The 17,168-nt window shown below is 46.8% G+C and overlaps 1 protein-coding gene across 1 annotated transcript; it reads left to right on the top strand.

Annotated features, from left to right (window-relative positions):
* The first annotated feature begins 220 nt into the window (after positions 1–220).
* Positions 221–16,560, top strand: LOC140426871 (grpE protein homolog 1, mitochondrial-like). Its single transcript, XM_072512114.1, has 4 exons — positions 221–330; positions 3,538–3,733; positions 6,625–6,706; positions 16,173–16,560. The coding sequence occupies exons 1-4, from the start codon at positions 260–262 to the stop codon at positions 16,538–16,540; spliced, it is 717 nt and encodes a 238-aa protein (XP_072368215.1). The 5' UTR covers positions 221–259; the 3' UTR covers positions 16,541–16,560.
* Positions 16,561–17,168: the final 608 nt, after the last annotated feature.

Here is a 17,168-nt window from a genome sequence, read left to right as displayed (position 1 = left end):
ATATGCTGGAGATGTTCAGCATCTGTGAAGAGGTAAATGAAGTGGGGGGTGATAGCTGATCCGGCCGAAGGTAGCTTGTCACCAGGGATGGAGCCTGCTGCAGACGGTGCCCGTTGCCAGGGAGCGTTTCCTGGGGCGTGGCCTCAGCCGCTGGGGGGCGGGGCATGTGTCGCTCGGGGAGGGGCCTCCGTCGCGAGGGGCGAGGCCTCTGTCGCTCGGTTTTAAAGTGAGGACCAGGAGGCTGGATCGGGGAGTCAAGATGGTGGCGACGTACCTGTCTGTGGTGAGATCGAGTTGTGAGAGAGCAGTGATGTGGGCCTCGCGGCCGAGGTGAGCGATCGTGTCACCACGGAGTCGGGTCGAGGGTGGGACAGCCCAGGATCCCGGCTTCCCTCCCGAGCACTGTCCCCGGGGGGGGGGGGGGGAGAGATGGAGCAAGTGGGGGTCCGGTGCATCCCTGGTCCAGCGCCGGGTAACCGGAGTGGGTGTCTTGGGGGAGGAGGGAGTAGTTATCGCTGGGGTCTGTGTGTACTCGGAAGGCCGCCCGTGTATTTCTATCGGAGGGATTGAGGGCTGTGTGTGTGTAACGGCCTCTTCGTGGTTGGGATTCCGCCCTGGCTGAGTCAGCGGGCGGAGGTGTCAGCTTGTGATAATTGGGTGAATTATTCCTTTGTCAGACCAGCCGACAGTGAGTGGGCGAGTGGTTTCCCCCGCCGCTCCCCCGCTCTGTGACAACAGGCGCTTCAGTGGTTTGTTTTTTTGGCAGCGACCCTGCAGCAGCTGCTGCTGCTGTCGTGCTGCTCCTCACGTAGGCGCTTCAGATTCCTCCACCAGGCGGAAACCAGTCCATCCAAACGGGGGAAACTGTATTTCCCCCAAATCTAACCCCTCGATTTCAAATTTATTTTCTTATTGCATCCTACAGTTTATCCTCCGGTAACTTTAAGCTTTGCAAAATATACTCTCAAAGGTTCGACGATATTCAAAAGTTTCCTTTTGTGGGTCAAACATGGTCAAGTTCTCAATACGAGCGTGTTGGCCAAATTAACGAGTAGCTGGGGAGACGCATACACACGAGGTCAGACCAGGCATTCAACGGCTCGAAATTCCCCTCGAGTAAGCAGACAGATGTTTGCGACTGAGACTCTCTTCTGGAGCAAGTGGAGGGAACAGATAACGGTGAATGCACTGGGTGGGCTTTTTTTTTTCCGGGAGCTGTTGGGGTTTTAGTTTTAGTAACTTGACACCAGCAACACGTTGTCGGATATTCGAATGCCCTGAATAAGTTTCAAATTGAAGTGTAGTTTTTGTTCTGACGGTCACTGCAGCATATCAGGGATCACTTCTGATGTGCAGCTTTGTGGTGAGATATCCATGATATCCTACAACCAGGTAGTGCCATGGGGTCTCTTGTCTATTTGCCTTTCGAGATAGATGCATAATTCTTGCACTCCAGTCTGTCTAGATTACTTGAATCTTGAGATGGTTGGGGAGTGGGTGGTGGAGGAAATGTAAAATGAAAATCGCTTATTGTCACAAGCAGGCTTCAAATGAAGTTACTGTGAAAAGCCTCTAGTTGCCACATTCCGGCACCTGTTCGGGAAAGCTGGTACAGGAATTGAACCCGTGCTGCTGGTCTGCTTTAAAAGCCAGCTATTTAGCCCACTATGCTAAACCAGGTTACAATTGCCCCCTTTGGCTCAAGGCAAGAGTACTACTGCAAGCTATCATGCAGCATGTATTTGAAGGAGAAAGCAAATTTGACACTTTGTGTGCCCCCCCCCCCCCCCCCCCACATTCTGAGATCATCTAATTTAGTTTAACCTCGTTGTGTAGAATTTTCCTATCCTGTAAAAGTCATCAGTGTAGTGTACATTTATCAGGTAGTAAGATTCCAGGATGTGAATTTGGCACAGATACTAAAAGCTCTGATTACTATTTGGGTCAGAGGAACAACTCAAAATCTAGCTGTTTAATACCTTATAAGGCATCTAATGGTGTAAAATTACAGTGGCAGACATGGTGTATGTACATTTTTGCACGTACTTTAAAAGTCACAGCCGGTGGATGGCTCTTAAAATAAAACCAGGATATTCCAGATCAATTCAGTTCTAACTGATTTTTAGGTGTGAAAATTAATTGTTCTCTTCTGCTGTTTAAGATTTTGCTGAAATGCCTTTTTTTGAGTATCCATTGCAGCTTTTTTGAACAGCAGGAATTTTTTTCTGAATTGAACCTTCAACAGCAATATCTAACACGAGTTTGTGCTGTCTGTCGGGTGCTTGTTTTCTCCAAATCCTTTGCCTTAATGCAAGCAGGATGTTGATATGACCCTACAAGACCAATGTAAGCAGAAGTTTCTAATTGAATTGTAGTGAGTAGTCCAAAGAACCCATGCAGAAATTAATAGAACTCATTGCAGTGAAGTTTTCAGCAGGAGTCCTGATTGTTGCGAATTCTTCAAATGAAAATTAATACAGGATTCCTCTTAACAAAGATTTCAGCAACTGTCAACATATTCACTAAGTAAAGGATGAGATGTTCATCAAATCAGTGCAGTTGCCGGGCACAACGGTGGCGCAGTGGTTAGCACTGCTGCCTCATGGCACCGAGGTCCCAGGTTTGATTCTGGGTCACTGTCCATGTGGAGTTTGCACATTCTCCCCATGTTTGTGTGGGTTTCTCCCCCACGACCCAAAGATGTGCAGGTTAGGTGGATTGGCCATGCTAAATTGCCCTTAATTGGAAAAAATAATTGGATACTCTAAATTTATTTTTTTCAAAAAGATGCAGCTGCCTTAAGGCATTCAATCCTAGAAATTTGTGCAATGCCAAGCCTAGGGTTGTTTTCATTAACGTTCATTATTACAACTGGCCAGGGGCAATACTGGTTGTACTCTGGTGACCCTGAAGAATAGAGGCTGCATTCAATGTTAATGAGCTTTCGAGTGGAACAGATGGGTTGCTGGAAAATGTGGCAGTGTTTTTAAGATGACTGCTCCCTTCCCGTCCCTAACTGTCTGGTATTGTAGGAATGGTGGCGAATCAAAGGATATTGATTTCCTGTGGTATGTTTCTTTCTGAATTACCATTCAGCTCTTCAGACTTTGCACGTACCTGGGTTTTTTTGTTCTTAAAAAGCAAAGGAGGTGAAATGTTTGTTCACCTGTTAAAACACATGGGCCAAAGAGAAAATGCTGGAAAACACATGTTCCCCTTCCTGGAGAAGTTTTTTAAGTAAAAATACTTGGCAAGTTGATATTCTCTTTAAGTGTAATGTCAAAGCTTTTAAAATTTTCACAGTGATTATTGAAGTTAATTAAACACCATTTTAGTTCAGATTTTTTACATGAGATTTGATTGTTCTTCATTTAAAACACCTGTTAATATGCAATATACAACAAGTCAGTGTTTGGCAGTAAACTGTGATACTTTGACGGGTCAAATGGGGCAAGCATTTGTAAAATTCAAGGACAAAGGCTATCAGTGCATGTTATTTTAACATTAGTTAAGTAGAATGATATGTTTGAATTCTAGGGGCTTCTTGACACTCTGTGGTAATCCTATCCAACACAAGACAGAAGAAAATCAAGATTCGGTGAATTCTGCCAAACCTCTCAAGTGTACTGCTGAAAATGCAATGCAACACAAGATGCCTTCTAATCCATGTGCTAGTCAAAAAATGCTGCAACTCAAAATGAATGAGTTAGCTAAAGAACATCAGACCCTGCAGGCAAGTCTCACTTGATAGTGATTGTGACCAAAATAGAATCTGCAGCCAAGCCTCTATTTGCTACCATGTTTGTCACCTATGTGCGCACGCTTTTCAGTAGTGCTTAGAAATTGCTCACCTGGTGGAAAATGCAAGGCTCAACAGTAGTTTTTTTTTTCTGGAAGCTATTTGCTAATGAAGCAGTTCAATAGGTAAATTTCAAAAGTAAATCTGTGCCAAAGCTTAAATTTAGATATTTGTTTAACCTATAAGTAAATGCATGAATATGTGTATGTTTATATCCTTAATATAATTGTCCTGGCTGTAAAACTGTTGGCATGACTATTATTACAGCTGCAAAACTGATAGCAAAGTTCGGTGTCTACATGCCTGCAGGTAAACACATCCCAGTTGTCGATTCCCTGCTCCAAATAGGATGTACTGTTGAAAAATCTTCTCAGATCTTTGAAATCACTTGATTTCCATTTTTATGCTTTTTCAAGGGCTTTTACAATGAAACTAAAGTTTCACTTTATCGAATGAGGTACAATTGGGGTTTTTGTAAAACGTCTACATTTGATTCTTCAGCTTCCACCCATGTGTATGTCACAATATCTTGTTTCGCTGTCTAAAATTACCAGGAGTGCAATATTTAATTTCTTTTACTATGAACTGAGAATTCTTCATTGTGACTTGGATCCTTGGCCTACATGATGTAATCTCTTGCTGAATGCCAGATGTCCCCCTTTAGTTCACACTGGAATTAAATTAGCTTCAGGAAAGGTGAAACCCATGCCATAGATTGCTACATCTTTTGTGAGCTGCTTTCTTTAATCAGTGGTGAATGCAGTCACTTGGTCACAAACCGCAAAATCCTGACTGTATTGAACATGGTTGTATAATCAAACACCCACTATTATACCTCTTTTGGTGAAATTTAAGTTAATAAAATCAATGCTGGAAATTGAACTTCCCCCTTCCAGCCAGTGCTGGGAGTAAACCCTCCAGGATAGATGTTCTGTTCAGAAATGCAAACCAATAACCCTATGCTCTTAAAATGATTTAAAACTCATAGAGGATTCTGAGTGATATTTTATCCATTCTCATCGTGTCATTCTTTCTGGCTATTATGAAAGATTACCACTTTTATTAATCATCTTGCAGTGTGGACACATCTGGAGTGAGATAGAGCCTGAAGGAGGAGTTGGTCACTCAACAGTAAATCTGTGTTTTCGTAACTTATTGCATTGATGGGGAACAGTTTCTTCCAACAAGCCTGGATGAAATTGTTGCTGGGGTCACTGCCATCCCCCCAAGCAGATTCTGAGAAATTGAAACAACTGCTTGAGTATAAGCAAAAGCTGACCCACGAGTAAAGCTTAAATGAGCAGTGGACTGAAGAGCTGGTCAAAAATGTTGCACAAATTACTGTCAAGATTGCGACTGGAATTTGCAACATTAGTAGTGGCTAGAAGGGAACTGGTCACCATATCACAGAAATTGAATCCTCAGAGACATGGTAGTGTTTGATTTGACCAGCTGCGCATACAAGTGGCCACGGTGATTGACTGCGATAGTAGCATTCAGTACAGTTGACCATGAAGCTTGTTTTAAATCAAACAGTTCTTCATTAGTTTTTGGCCAGTAAGTGGCTCAAAGAACTGGCCATAGTAATAATCCTGCCAATAGGAATACACAACTTTGCCCTTTTACTGTTTTAGATTTTGATGCATCTTTATTGGTATTCAGTTGCCACATGATGAATTTTGATCTATAGGTCAGAATTTAAATTGAGGGATTGAAATGTAAAATTAATTTGGAAACTTGTAGTATATTAACTATCAGCTTCCAAATATAGAAAGTGCAGATGATTTTTAACACTAGTGTGAGCAAATGTTGTTCATGATTTAAGTGTGCTGGATTATAACCTTGCATTCTAATAATTGTATTCCTGAAGCCAAATTTCAGGCCTGTATGGAACATTGGAAGTTTGGATTCTGCACCGGACCATCCGAATGCTCATTGCACGTGACTTGCAGCACCAAGGTGGATGAGCGAGCAGGGGCTCTGATTCTTGAAGTTGAAGGTGTGTTGTCAGGAGTTTGTTGAGAACAAGCTCTTGATTCTAAACAAAGCAAGCCAACTTCATGTGAAAAATGGTGGCAAACTGGGAATTGGTTGCAATCTTTTAATAAGCTACTGAATAATTTAAGTTCATCTTTGAATGGGTAGCTTGTATATTACAGCATTAATTTGTTAAATGCTCATAAATTTGTTAATTGCTCATGACAAAGTGGTGGTTGTTTTTGTACATATCCCTGAATTTCCACTTGCATGCATTCTCATACTGCCCAACTTCAAAATCTCTTCCACATGGCCATTTGCAAGCCTAAACCTAACAATTTGACTGTCAGCAGTGTGGTTAACTGGTGGAAGCCACAATCTGATACTGTACTTGCTTAACATTCAGCAGGAAGCTGCTGGATCTGGAGCAGGTACTTAGGCTAGCATTTCCTCTCCTCTGCTCTGGATGCAAAGATCACTTATCCTTACAGTAGCTGTGATCAGCACAGGCAACAGGTTATACGTCAGATCATTTTAGTTCTATATTCCGTTTGCTCCCTAGTCATTTTGATAGTTCAATAAATTTTCTGTTTGGGCTTTCTTTGCAACCTGATTTTACATTTTTATTATTGTGCGAATATATTGTGCCCACATTCCCAATTTATCTACATAAATAATAGCTGTTTTAAAAGATGCTCAGTAAACATTTTTTTTGAAGGTGTATATTATGGGCTTAATACAGATCCTAAGTATAATTGTTATGGCAATGAAACGATTATGCAGTTCTAGTTGTATAATTTGAATTATTTTCAAAAATGTTTAATTTTTCTCCCGTTTGATTTTTACAGGAGAACTATAAGAAAGTTGTAGCCAGGGTTGAAGATGACAATAGAAGAATCAGAAAGTGTGTTGAAGATGCTAGGTTATACGGTGAGCAGATTTTCTAATGTATTTGGAGTACAGAGATGAAGAATGCATGGCCTGCTACATGATGCAAACAAAACTCCAATCTGAATAACTTGATCAATCTTACCAAAGTATGAACATTGCAATTCTTTATTAATCAGCTATCCTGGTTGGGAGGTTTGCTCTTCGGGAGGGTTTAAACTAGGGGGATGGGAACCAGAGCTATGGATCAGAGGATGGGGTAGCTGTTGAACAGCCAGAAATAGTATGCAGAAAGTCTCTGAGGAAGGGTAGACAGTTGATAGGGCAAAGTTTTACTCAGTGGAATGGGTTGAAGTGTGTCTGTTTCAATGCAAGGAGTGTCAGGAATAAGGGAGATTAACTTAAGCATGGATCAGTACTTGCAACTACGATGTTGTGGCCATTACGGAGACATGGATTTCACAGGGGCAGGAATGGTTGTTAAATGTTCCGGGTTTTCGATGTTTTCAGAAGAATAGGGAGGGAGGAAAAAGAGGAGGGGGAGTGGCACTGTTAATTAGGAGTGCACCACAGCTGCAGAAAAGGAGGTAGTTGAGGAGGGTTTGTCTACTGAGTCCGTATGGGTGGAAGTCAGAAACCAGAAAAGAGCAGTCACATTATTGGGAGTTTTCTATAGACCGCCCCCCCCCCCAATAGTAGCAGAGAGATAGAGGAACAGATTGGGTGGCAGATCTTGGAAAAGTGCAGAAATAACAGAGTTGTTGTCATGGGTGATTTCAACTTCCCTAATATTGACTGGAACCTCCTTGGTGGAAATGGTTTGGATGGCGCAGATTTTGACAGTGGTGTACAGGAAGGATTCCTGACTCAATATGTAGATAGGTCGACTAGGGGGAAGGCCATATTGGACTTGGTGCTCGGCAACGAACCAGGCCAGGTGTCGGGGGTGGGATTCTCCCAGCCCTGGGCCGGGCCGAGAATCCCTGCGAACGAGCCACGCTGCCCCGACACCGGCACGCGATTCTCCGCAGGCTCTATGCGGCCGGCCTGCCGATTCTCAGGCCCAAGTGGGCCGAGCGGCCATAAGAAAAGAGCCGAGTCCCGCCGGCGCCATTCTAACCTACTCTGGGATGGCGGGATCTCGGTGTCCCGAGGGGTCGGGTGGTGGCCTGTGGGTGGGGGGGGGCTCTGACCCTGGGCGGGTCCTCCGATGTAGCCTAGCCCACGATCGGGACCACCGATCGGCGCACGGCCTCTGTGGCTGGGGGCCTCCTTTCCTATGCGCCGGCCCCTGTAGTCCTGCACCATGTTGCGTCGGGGCCGGTGTGCTGAAGGAGGCCACTGCGCCTGCACGCATTGGCGCCGGCGCCACTGCGCATGTCCTTGTTGGCGCCAGCGCAACTGCGCATGCGCGGATTCCGCGGCGCACAGTTCGCGCCGGGATCAGCACCTGGAGCGGCGCGAACCGTTCCAGCACTCTGCTGGTGTAGGGGGCGACGGCGTTTACGACAGCATGGACACTCTGCCGCGGGATTGGAGAATCCCGCCCCAGATGTCTCGGTGGGAGAGCGTTTCGGTGACCGTGACCACAACACCTTGACCTTTACCATAGTCATAGAGACTGATAGGAACACAGTATGGGAAGGTATTTAATAGGGGGAGGGGAAATTATATTGCTATTAGACAGGAGCTGAGGAGCATAAAGTGGGAACAATTGTACAACAGTAATGTGGGGATTGTTTAAGGAGCACTTGCTGCGAGTGCTGAATAGTTTTGTCCCACTGAGACGAGGAAGGAATGGTAAGGTGAAGGAGCCTTGGATGACAAGAGAAGTGGAGCTTCTAGTCAAGAGGAGGAAGGAAACTTGCGTAAGGTTGAGGAAGCAAGGATCGGACTCTGCTCTAGAGGGTTACAAAGTAGCCAGGAAGGAACTCAAGACTGAGGAGAGATAGAAGGGGGCATAAAAAATCCCTGGCGGGAAGGATTAGGGAAAACCCCAAGGCATTCTACGCTTATGTGAGAAATAAGACGATCGGAGTGAGAGTAGGGCCGATCTGGGATTGGATTGGATTGGATTTGTTTATTGTCACGTGTACTGAGGTACAGTGAAAAGTATTTTTCTGCGAGCAGATCATTAAATACATGAAAAGGAAATGAAAGAAAATACATAATAGGGCAACACAACATATACAATGTAACTACATAAGCTCTGGCATCGGATGAAGCGTACAGGGTGTAGTGTTAGAGGTCAGTCCATAAGAGGGCCATTTACGAGTCTGGTGACAGTGGGGAAGAAGCTGTTTTTGAGTGTTCGTGCGTGTTCTCGGACTTCTGTATCTCTTGCCCGATGGAAGAAGTTGGGAGAGTGAGTAAGCCGGGTGGGAGGGATCTTTGATTATGCTGCCCGCTTTCCCCAGGCAGCGGGAGGTGTAGATGGAGTCAATGGATGGGAGGCAGGTTCATGTGGTGGACTGGGCGGTGTTCACGACTCTCTGAAGTTTCTTGCGGTCCTGGGACGAGCAGTTGCCATACCAGGCTGTGATGCAGCCTGATAGGATGCTTTCTCTGGTGCATCTGTAAAAGTTGCTAAGGGTTAATGTGGACATGCCAAATTTCCTTTAGTTTCCTGAGGAGGTATAGGCGCTGTTGTGCTTTCTTGGTGGTAGCGTTGACGTGGGTGGACCAGGACAGATTTTTGGAGATGTGCACCCCAAGGAATTTGAAACTGCTAACCATCTCCACCTCGGCCCCGTTGATGCTGGCAGGGGTGTGTACAGTACTTTGCTTCCTGAAGTCAATGACCAGCTCTTTAGTTTTGCTGGCATTGAGGGAGAGATTGTTGTCGCTACACCACTCCACTAGGTTCTCCCGCCTGTATTCTGACTCGCCGTTATTCGAGATCTGGCCCACTATGGTCCTATCGTCAGCAAACTTGTAGATGGAGTTGGAACCAAATTTTGCCACGCAGTCGTGTGTGTACAGGGAGTAGAGTAGTGGATAGTGGAGGGAACTTGTGCCTAGAGTCTGAGGCGATGGGGGAGGTCCTAAATGAATACTTTGCTTCAGTATTCTCCAGAGAGAGGGACCTTGTTGCCCAAGCGAACAGTGTAAACCAGGTTTTTTAAAAAATTTTTTATTAAGGTTTTCATAAAATATCAGTAACAAAATGAAAAAGGAACCCAACAGGGTTAAGTACAAAACACAGTCCAAAAAAAGCAACCCTCCATACCCCCCCCCCCCCTGTACGCAAGTAACAAATTAACATTAACACCCCGACTTAACACAACAAATATATACACCCCTTCAGACCTCCCCCCAGTGTAAAGAACAAAAACAGAAATAAAGGAACCCCCCCCCCGGAGTTCTGCCAGGAAGTCTAAGAACGGTTGCGACCGCCTAAAGAACCCTTGTACCGACCCTCTCAAGGCGAATTTCACCCTCTCCAACTTAATAAACCCCGCCACATCGTTGATCCAGGATTCCATGCTTGGGGGCCTCGCATCCTTCCACTGAAGAATCCTCCGCCGGGCTACCAGGGACGCAAAGGTCAGAATAGCGGCCTCTTTCGTCTCCTGCACTCCCGGCTCCTCTGCCACCCCAAATATTGCGAGCCCCCAGCCTGGCTTGACCTTGGAACCTACCACCCTCGACACCGTCCTTGCTACACCCCTCCAAAATTCCTCCAGCGCTGGGCAAGCCCAGAACATATGGGTGTGATTCACTGGGCTCCCCAAGCACCTAACACACCTGTCCTCGCCCCCCCAAAGAACCGGCTCATCCTTGTCCCAGTCATGTGTGCCCTGTGCAGCACCTTAAACTGTATGAGGCTGAGCCTTGCACACGATGAGGAAGAGTTCACTCTCCCTAGGGCATCTGTCCACGTCCCTTCCTCCATTTCCTCTCCCAACTCCTCCTCCCACTTGCCTTTCACCTCCACCACCGAGGCCTCCTCCTCCTCCTCCTGCATCACCTGGTAAGTTTCCGAGATCCCACGCGTCCCACCTCTTGAACACCTCCTCCATTTGCTCCACCAGCTTTGTGAAATTAAACCTATGCAGGCCCCCGCAGCTCCTGGCCACCTGGACCCCCAAATCCCTGAAGCTCCTCGCCGCCCTTTTTAGTGGGAGCTCACCAATCCCCCTCTCCTGGTCCCCTGGGTGAACCACTAACAGCTCGCTCTTCCCCATGTTGAGCTTGTACCCCGAAAACTCCCCGAATTCCCTGAGGATCCTCATTACCTCTGGCATTCCCCCCCACCGGGTCCGCCACATATAGCAGCAAGTCATCCGCATAGAGTGACACCCTATGCTCCTCCCCACCCCGCACCAACCCCCTCCAGTTCCTCGACTCCCTCAGTGCCATAGCCAGGGGTTCAATCGCCAGTGCGAAGAGCAAGGGGGACGGGGGTTACCCCTGCCTCGTCCCTCGGTGCAACCGAAAGTACTCGGACCTCCTCCTGTTCGTGGCCACACTTGCCATCGGGACCTCGTACAACAGCCTAACCCACCTGACAAACCCCTCCCCAAACCCAAACCTCTTCAGCACCTCCCACAGGTACCCCCACTCTACCTATCGAAGGCTTTCTCAGCGTCCATCGCCACACTATCTCCCCCTCCCTTGCCGGCATCATGATAACATTCAGAAGCCTCTGCACATTCGCGTTCAACTGCCTCCCCTTCACGAACCTCGTCTGGTCTTCGTGGATGACCTGCGGCACACAATCCTCAATCCTTGTGGCTCAGACCTTCGCCAGCACCTTGGCATCTACGATTAGCAACTAAATCAGCCTGTAAGACCCACACTGCAGGGGATCCTTGTCCCGCTTCAGGATCAAGGAAATCAGTCCCTGGGACATCGTCGGGGGCAAAGCACCCCACCCCCCCTCCCTCATTGAAGGTCCTAACTAGCAACGGGCCCAACAGGTCCATATATTCTTTTATAGAATTCGACCGGAAAACCATCCGGCCCCGGTGCCTTCCCCGCCTGCATGCTCCCTATCCCTTTGGTCAGCTCCTCCAGCCCAATCGTGGCCCCCAATCCCGCCACCAGTCCCATCTCCACCTTCGGAAACCTCAATTGGTCCAGGAAGTGGCCAATCCCTCCCTCCAGTGGGGGTTCGGACCGATACAATTCCTCATAAAAGTCCCTGAAGTTCCCATTGATGCCAACCCCACCCCACACCACACTCCCTCCCCTGTCCTTAACTCCCCCAATTTCCCTAGCTGCGTCCCGCTTCCGAAGCTGATGCGCCAGCATCCGGCATGCCTTTTTCCCCATACTCCTAAATCGCCCCCTGGGCCTTCCTCCTCTGCACCTCTGCCTTCCTGGTGGTTACCAGGTCGAATTAGGCCTGGAGGCTGCGCCTCTTCCTCAACAGTCCTTCCTCGGGCACCTCTGCGTACCTCCTGTCTACCCTCACCATCTCCCCCACCAGCCTGTCCCTCTGCTCCCTCCCTGCCCAGTGGGCCCTAATGGAGACCAGCACTCCCCTAACCACCGCCTTCAGGCCTCCCATATCATCCCCACTCTGACCTCCCCGTTATCGTTGGCCTCCAGGTACCTCTCTATACTTCCTCGGACCCGTTCACTGACCTCCCTCGTCCGCCAACAGCCCCACCTCCAAACGCCACAACCGGCGCTGGTCCCTCTCCTCCCCCATCTCCAAGTCCACCCAATGCGGGGTGTGGTCCGAAATGGCTATCGCCGAGTACTCTGTATCCTCTACTCTCGGCAGTGCCCTGCTCAAAATAAAAAAAGTCGATCCGAGAATAAGCCTTATGGACATGTGAGAAGAATGAAAATTCCCTAGCCCCCAGCCTTGCAAATCTCCACGGGTCCACCCCTCCCATCTGGTCCCAAATGGAGTTGAAATCAGCCATGATTGAATGGTGGGGTGGACTCGATGGGCCGAATGGCCTTACTTCCGCTCCTATGTCTTATGGTCCATAAACCCCCTCAGCACCTTAGCCGCCGCCGGCTTCCTACTGTCCTAGACCTGGAGCGATCCAGTGCCGGATCCAACACCGTGTTAAAGTCTCCCCCCATTATCAGGCCCCCCACTTCCAATTCTGGGATCCGACCCAACATGCGCCGCATAAAACCCGCATCGTCCCAGTTCGGGGCATACACATTGACCAGTACACCCCTATCTCCCTGCAGCTTACCACTTACCATTACGTACCTGCCGCCATTGTCTGCCACAATGCTCGACACCTCGAATGACACCTTCTTTCCCACCAAAATCGCCGTCCCACGATTTTTGGCATCCAGCCCCGAATGAAACACCTGACCTACCCACCCTTTCCTCAATCTGCCACCTTCAGGTGTGTCTCCTGGAGCACAACCACATCCGCCTTTATCTCCTTCAGGTGCGCGAACACGCGGGCCCGCTTGACTGGCCCGTTCAGTCCCCTTACATTCCAGGTTATCAGCCGGATCAGGGGGCTACCTGCCCCCCTCCCCCGCCAATTAACCATAACCCCTTCTCGGCCAGCCACGCTCCTGCGCCCCACGCCTGGCCCGTTCCCCACGGCGGCAGATCCCCGTCTCGACCCCCCCCCACTCGCTCCAGCTCCCCCTTGACCATAGCAGCAGCAACTCGATTACCCCCCCACCCCCGGCTAGGACCCATCCTAGCTGCTTTACTCTCCCCATTGCTGTGTGAATCAGGTTAATAGACTCAAACAGGTTGATATTAAGAAGGGGGTTGTGCTGGAAATTTTGAAAAGCATCAGGATAGGTAAGTCCCCTGGGCCTGATGGAATATACCCAAGGTTACTACGGGAAGCAAGGGAGGAGATTGCTGTGCCGTTGGCGATGATCTTTGCATCCTCGCTCTCCATTGGAGTAGTACCGGATGATTGGAGGGAGGTAAATGTTGTTCTCCTGTTCAAGAAAGGGAATAGGGAAATCCCTGGGAATTACAGACCCATCAGTCTTGCGTCTGTGGTGAGCAAAATATTGGAAAGGTTTCTGAGATATAGGATTTATGATTATTTAGAAAAACATAGTTTGATTAAAGATGGTCAGCATGGCTTTGTGAGGGGCATGTCATGTCTCACGAGCCTCATTGAATTCTTTGAGGATGTGACGAGACACATTGATGAAGGTCGGGCAGTGGATGTGGGGTATATGGATTTCAGTAAGGCATTTGATAAGGTTCCCATGGTAGGCTCATCCAGAAAGTTAGGGGGCATGGGATACAGGGAAATATGGCTGTCTGGTTACAGAATTGGCTGGCTGAAAGAAGACAGCGAGTGGTCGTGGATGGAAAGTATTCCGCCTGGAGGCCGGTGACCAGTGGTGTCCCGCAAGGATCTGGTCTGGCACCTCTGCTCTTTGTAGTTTTTATAAATTACTTGGATGAGGAAGTGGAAGGGTGGGTTAGTAAGTTTGCCGAAGGTTGGGAAGTTGTAGATAGTGTTGAGAATTGTTGCACGTCACAACAGGACATTGTCAGGATGCAGAGCTGGGCTGAGAAGTGGCAGAAGTTCAACCTTGTGAAGTGATTCATTTTGGAAGGTCGAATTTGAATGCTGAATACAAGGTTAAAGGCAGGATTCTTGGAAGTGTGGAGGAACAGAGGGATCTTGGGGTCCACGTACATAGATCCCTCAAAGTTGCCACCCAGGTTGATTGGGTTGTTAAGTAGGCATATGGTGTGTTGGCTTTCATTAACGGGGAGATTGAGTTTAAGAGCCGTGAGGTTTTGCTGCAGCTTTATAAAATTTTAGTTAGACCACACTTGGAATATTGTGTCCAGTTCAGGTCGCCTCATTATAGGAAGGATGTGGATGCTTTGGAGAGGGCACAGAGGAGATTTACCAGGATGCTGCCTGGACTGGAGGGCATGTCCTATGAAGAAAGGTTGAGGTGGCTAGGGCTTTTCTCACTGGAGCGAAGAAGGCAGAGAGGTGACTTTATAGAGGTGTACAAGGTGATGAGAGGCATGGATAGAGTGGATAGCCAGAGACTTTACCCCAGGGTGGAAATGGCTGTCACGAGGGGACATCATTTTAAGGTGATTGGAGGAAGGTATAGGGGAAATGTCCGAGGTGGGTTCTTTACACAGAGAATGGTAGGTGTGTGGAATGCACTGCCAGCAGAGGTGATGGAGTCAGACTCATTAGGGACATCTAAGTGACTCTTAGACAGGCACCTGGACAGCAGTAAATTGAAGGGGTGTAGATCTTAGAACATCTTAGATCAGGATAAATGGTCGACACAACATTGTGGCTGAAGGGCCTGTACTGTGCTGTACTGTTCTATGTTCTATCTATGTTAGTTGGTTATTGTGTTGACAGTTTGAGGCATTTAAACAGATTGAGAATTTGTTCCGGAACTTCAAGATAGCATCTTCAACTGTTAATGACTGACTATCTCTTTGTACAATGGTCAGCGCAACACAACGCAAGTAATCAATTTGTGATAATTATAACTGTTAACCAAAACCCAGCCAACTCCCAAATAAAGTACCTAGAACTCCTATGATTAAACACTTCTGGATTACTTTACTCCTAAGGTTTCAGCCACTGTTTTATGTATTTTAAATCAAAAACCACGAGTATTGTGAAATTATATTCCATTGGGGAATTCTGATCATGGTATCAAGTTCATAAAAATTTGAATCTCTTCAACCCCATTAAACTTTAACCCTTACTCAATTTCTAGAACTCTTCATCCAGTTCTCTTTTTGGTGCACCCTTCATCCAGTTCTCTTTTTGGTGCACTCCCATGACCATTCCTCTGCTTGTAAAATTGGCAATTCTTCAGCCGTGATGTAGTGCATGTTTTACTGCGGTGGTCCTTCAGATGTAAGTTTTGCAGGTGAATATTCACTGGCTTTCCAGCGATCCTGGTCTACATGAGGGGAAACTGTGGCGTAGTGGTATTGTCACTGGACCAGTAATCCAGAGACGCAGGGCAATGCTCTGGGACCTAGGGTTTGAATTCTGCCAGGGCAGTTGGTGGAATTTGAACTCAATAAAAATCTGGAATTAAAAGTCTAATGACAACTATGAAACACTATCGATTGTTGTAATGCAAGATGGCACCGGAGCATGGCAACGCTGAGCTCTCTCCCACAGATCCTCTTCCTACATTTCTTATAACCGTACTAACATGTATGGAATGATCTATCTTGACTGTGCAGAACATACCTCTACCTCGGTATACGTCACAACAAATTCAAATCCAACTTGATGCAGTACAAGCCTATGTTAGGTACTCTCAGCTACAGTTGAGTAAATTGAATTGGTCTACTTTTGAGGTTCTAAATTTCAAGGCTATCTTCCTGAAGAATACTACTTTAGCCTAAAGGATTTGTGCTCCTGCAGTTGGATTTGATGCATTATTTTTAGGTTGGTGATTAATGATTTGAAAATCTGAGCTTGTATTCATTACTTCCTAATTGTGGCAAGTCAGAGCATCTTGAGGGAATTTAAGTATGAAATTAAGTTTCTATTGAATTATAATTCATATTTGTTAAATGCATACTTTTCTCATTTAGGTATTCAGAGCTTTTGTAAAGATGTTCTCGCATTGGCTGATATTTTGGAGAAGACAACAAAGGGTGTAACACGTGAGGACCTTGCTAATTCCAATCCAACTTTGAAGAACCTCTATGAAGGCCTATGCTTGATTGATGAGGAACTGTGCAAAATATTTTCCAAGCATGGGTTGGAGAAGATGAATTCCATTGGCCTCAAGTACAACTCAGCTGAACATGAAATTGTTTTGCGTGTTCCATCTGTGGAAGCATCACCTGGTACTGTAGTAAAAATAATGAAAGAAGGGTATAAACTTCATGGCAGGATTCTAAGAACTGCACAGGTTGGGCTGGCCATTGAAGCTCAACCACATTTTAAGGAAAGATAAAACTGGGTCTTGACAAAACAGTCATAATGTTGTCTATAATCTTAATTTGTAATTTATGAGTACTTTATATTGTTGGATATCTTACACATCTAAAGCTATAGTATTTCCAAATTCAATGGCTGCTAAGATTTGAATTTGCTACGGTTGGGGGGGGTGTGAGAGAGAGAGAAAAGAGCTGTGAAATGTATGAAGTACATTTTCACATGAGAACTATTGGACCGTGTATTGCTGTTGTACAGGAAGTTCAAATCTGTCTTGCCTAACACTGCCAAAGAACTGGATAAAAGCAAATTACTGCAGATGCTGAAATCTGCAACCAAAACAGAAAATGCTGGAAAATCTCAGCAGGTCTGGCAACATCTGCAGGGATAGAAAAGAGCTAATGTTTCAAGTCCAGATGACCGCTTTGACAAAGGGTCATCTGGACTCAACATTAGCTCTTTTCTCCCTACCGATACCGCCAAAGAGCTGCTAGCTGTCACCATCTGAGTATGAGTAGTAAACAAAGGAAATTGAGGTGGTGCTCCTCTGTTGTGCCATTAAAAATCTGTGGCCTGTGCTTGGACACCCCAGTACGTTTGCTACAATTTGCCACAGTGACCTGTTCCTTAAAGTGAGAAGTGGCTTG

This window comes from Scyliorhinus torazame, chromosome 7 (genome assembly GCF_047496885.1).
Source record: "Scyliorhinus torazame isolate Kashiwa2021f chromosome 7, sScyTor2.1, whole genome shotgun sequence".
NCBI classification, from domain to species: domain Eukaryota; kingdom Metazoa; phylum Chordata; class Chondrichthyes; order Carcharhiniformes; family Scyliorhinidae; genus Scyliorhinus; species Scyliorhinus torazame.
The sequence above is the reverse complement of the archived record's forward strand: the minus strand, read 5'-3'. Positions and strand labels throughout refer to the sequence as shown.

Excerpts from the sequence above, each read along its gene's own strand:
- LOC140426871 (XM_072512114.1), top strand. The coding sequence starts at position 260 with ATGGTGGCGACGTACCTGTCTGTGGTGAGATCGAGTTGTGAGAGAGCA. Across the intron at positions 3,734-6,624 it reads AAGAACATCAGACCCTGCAG|GAGAACTATAAGAAAGTTGT; the intron begins GCAAGTCTCACT and ends TGATTTTTACAG. Across the intron at positions 6,707-16,172 it reads TGAAGATGCTAGGTTATACG|GTATTCAGAGCTTTTGTAAA; the intron begins GTGAGCAGATTT and ends TTTCTCATTTAG.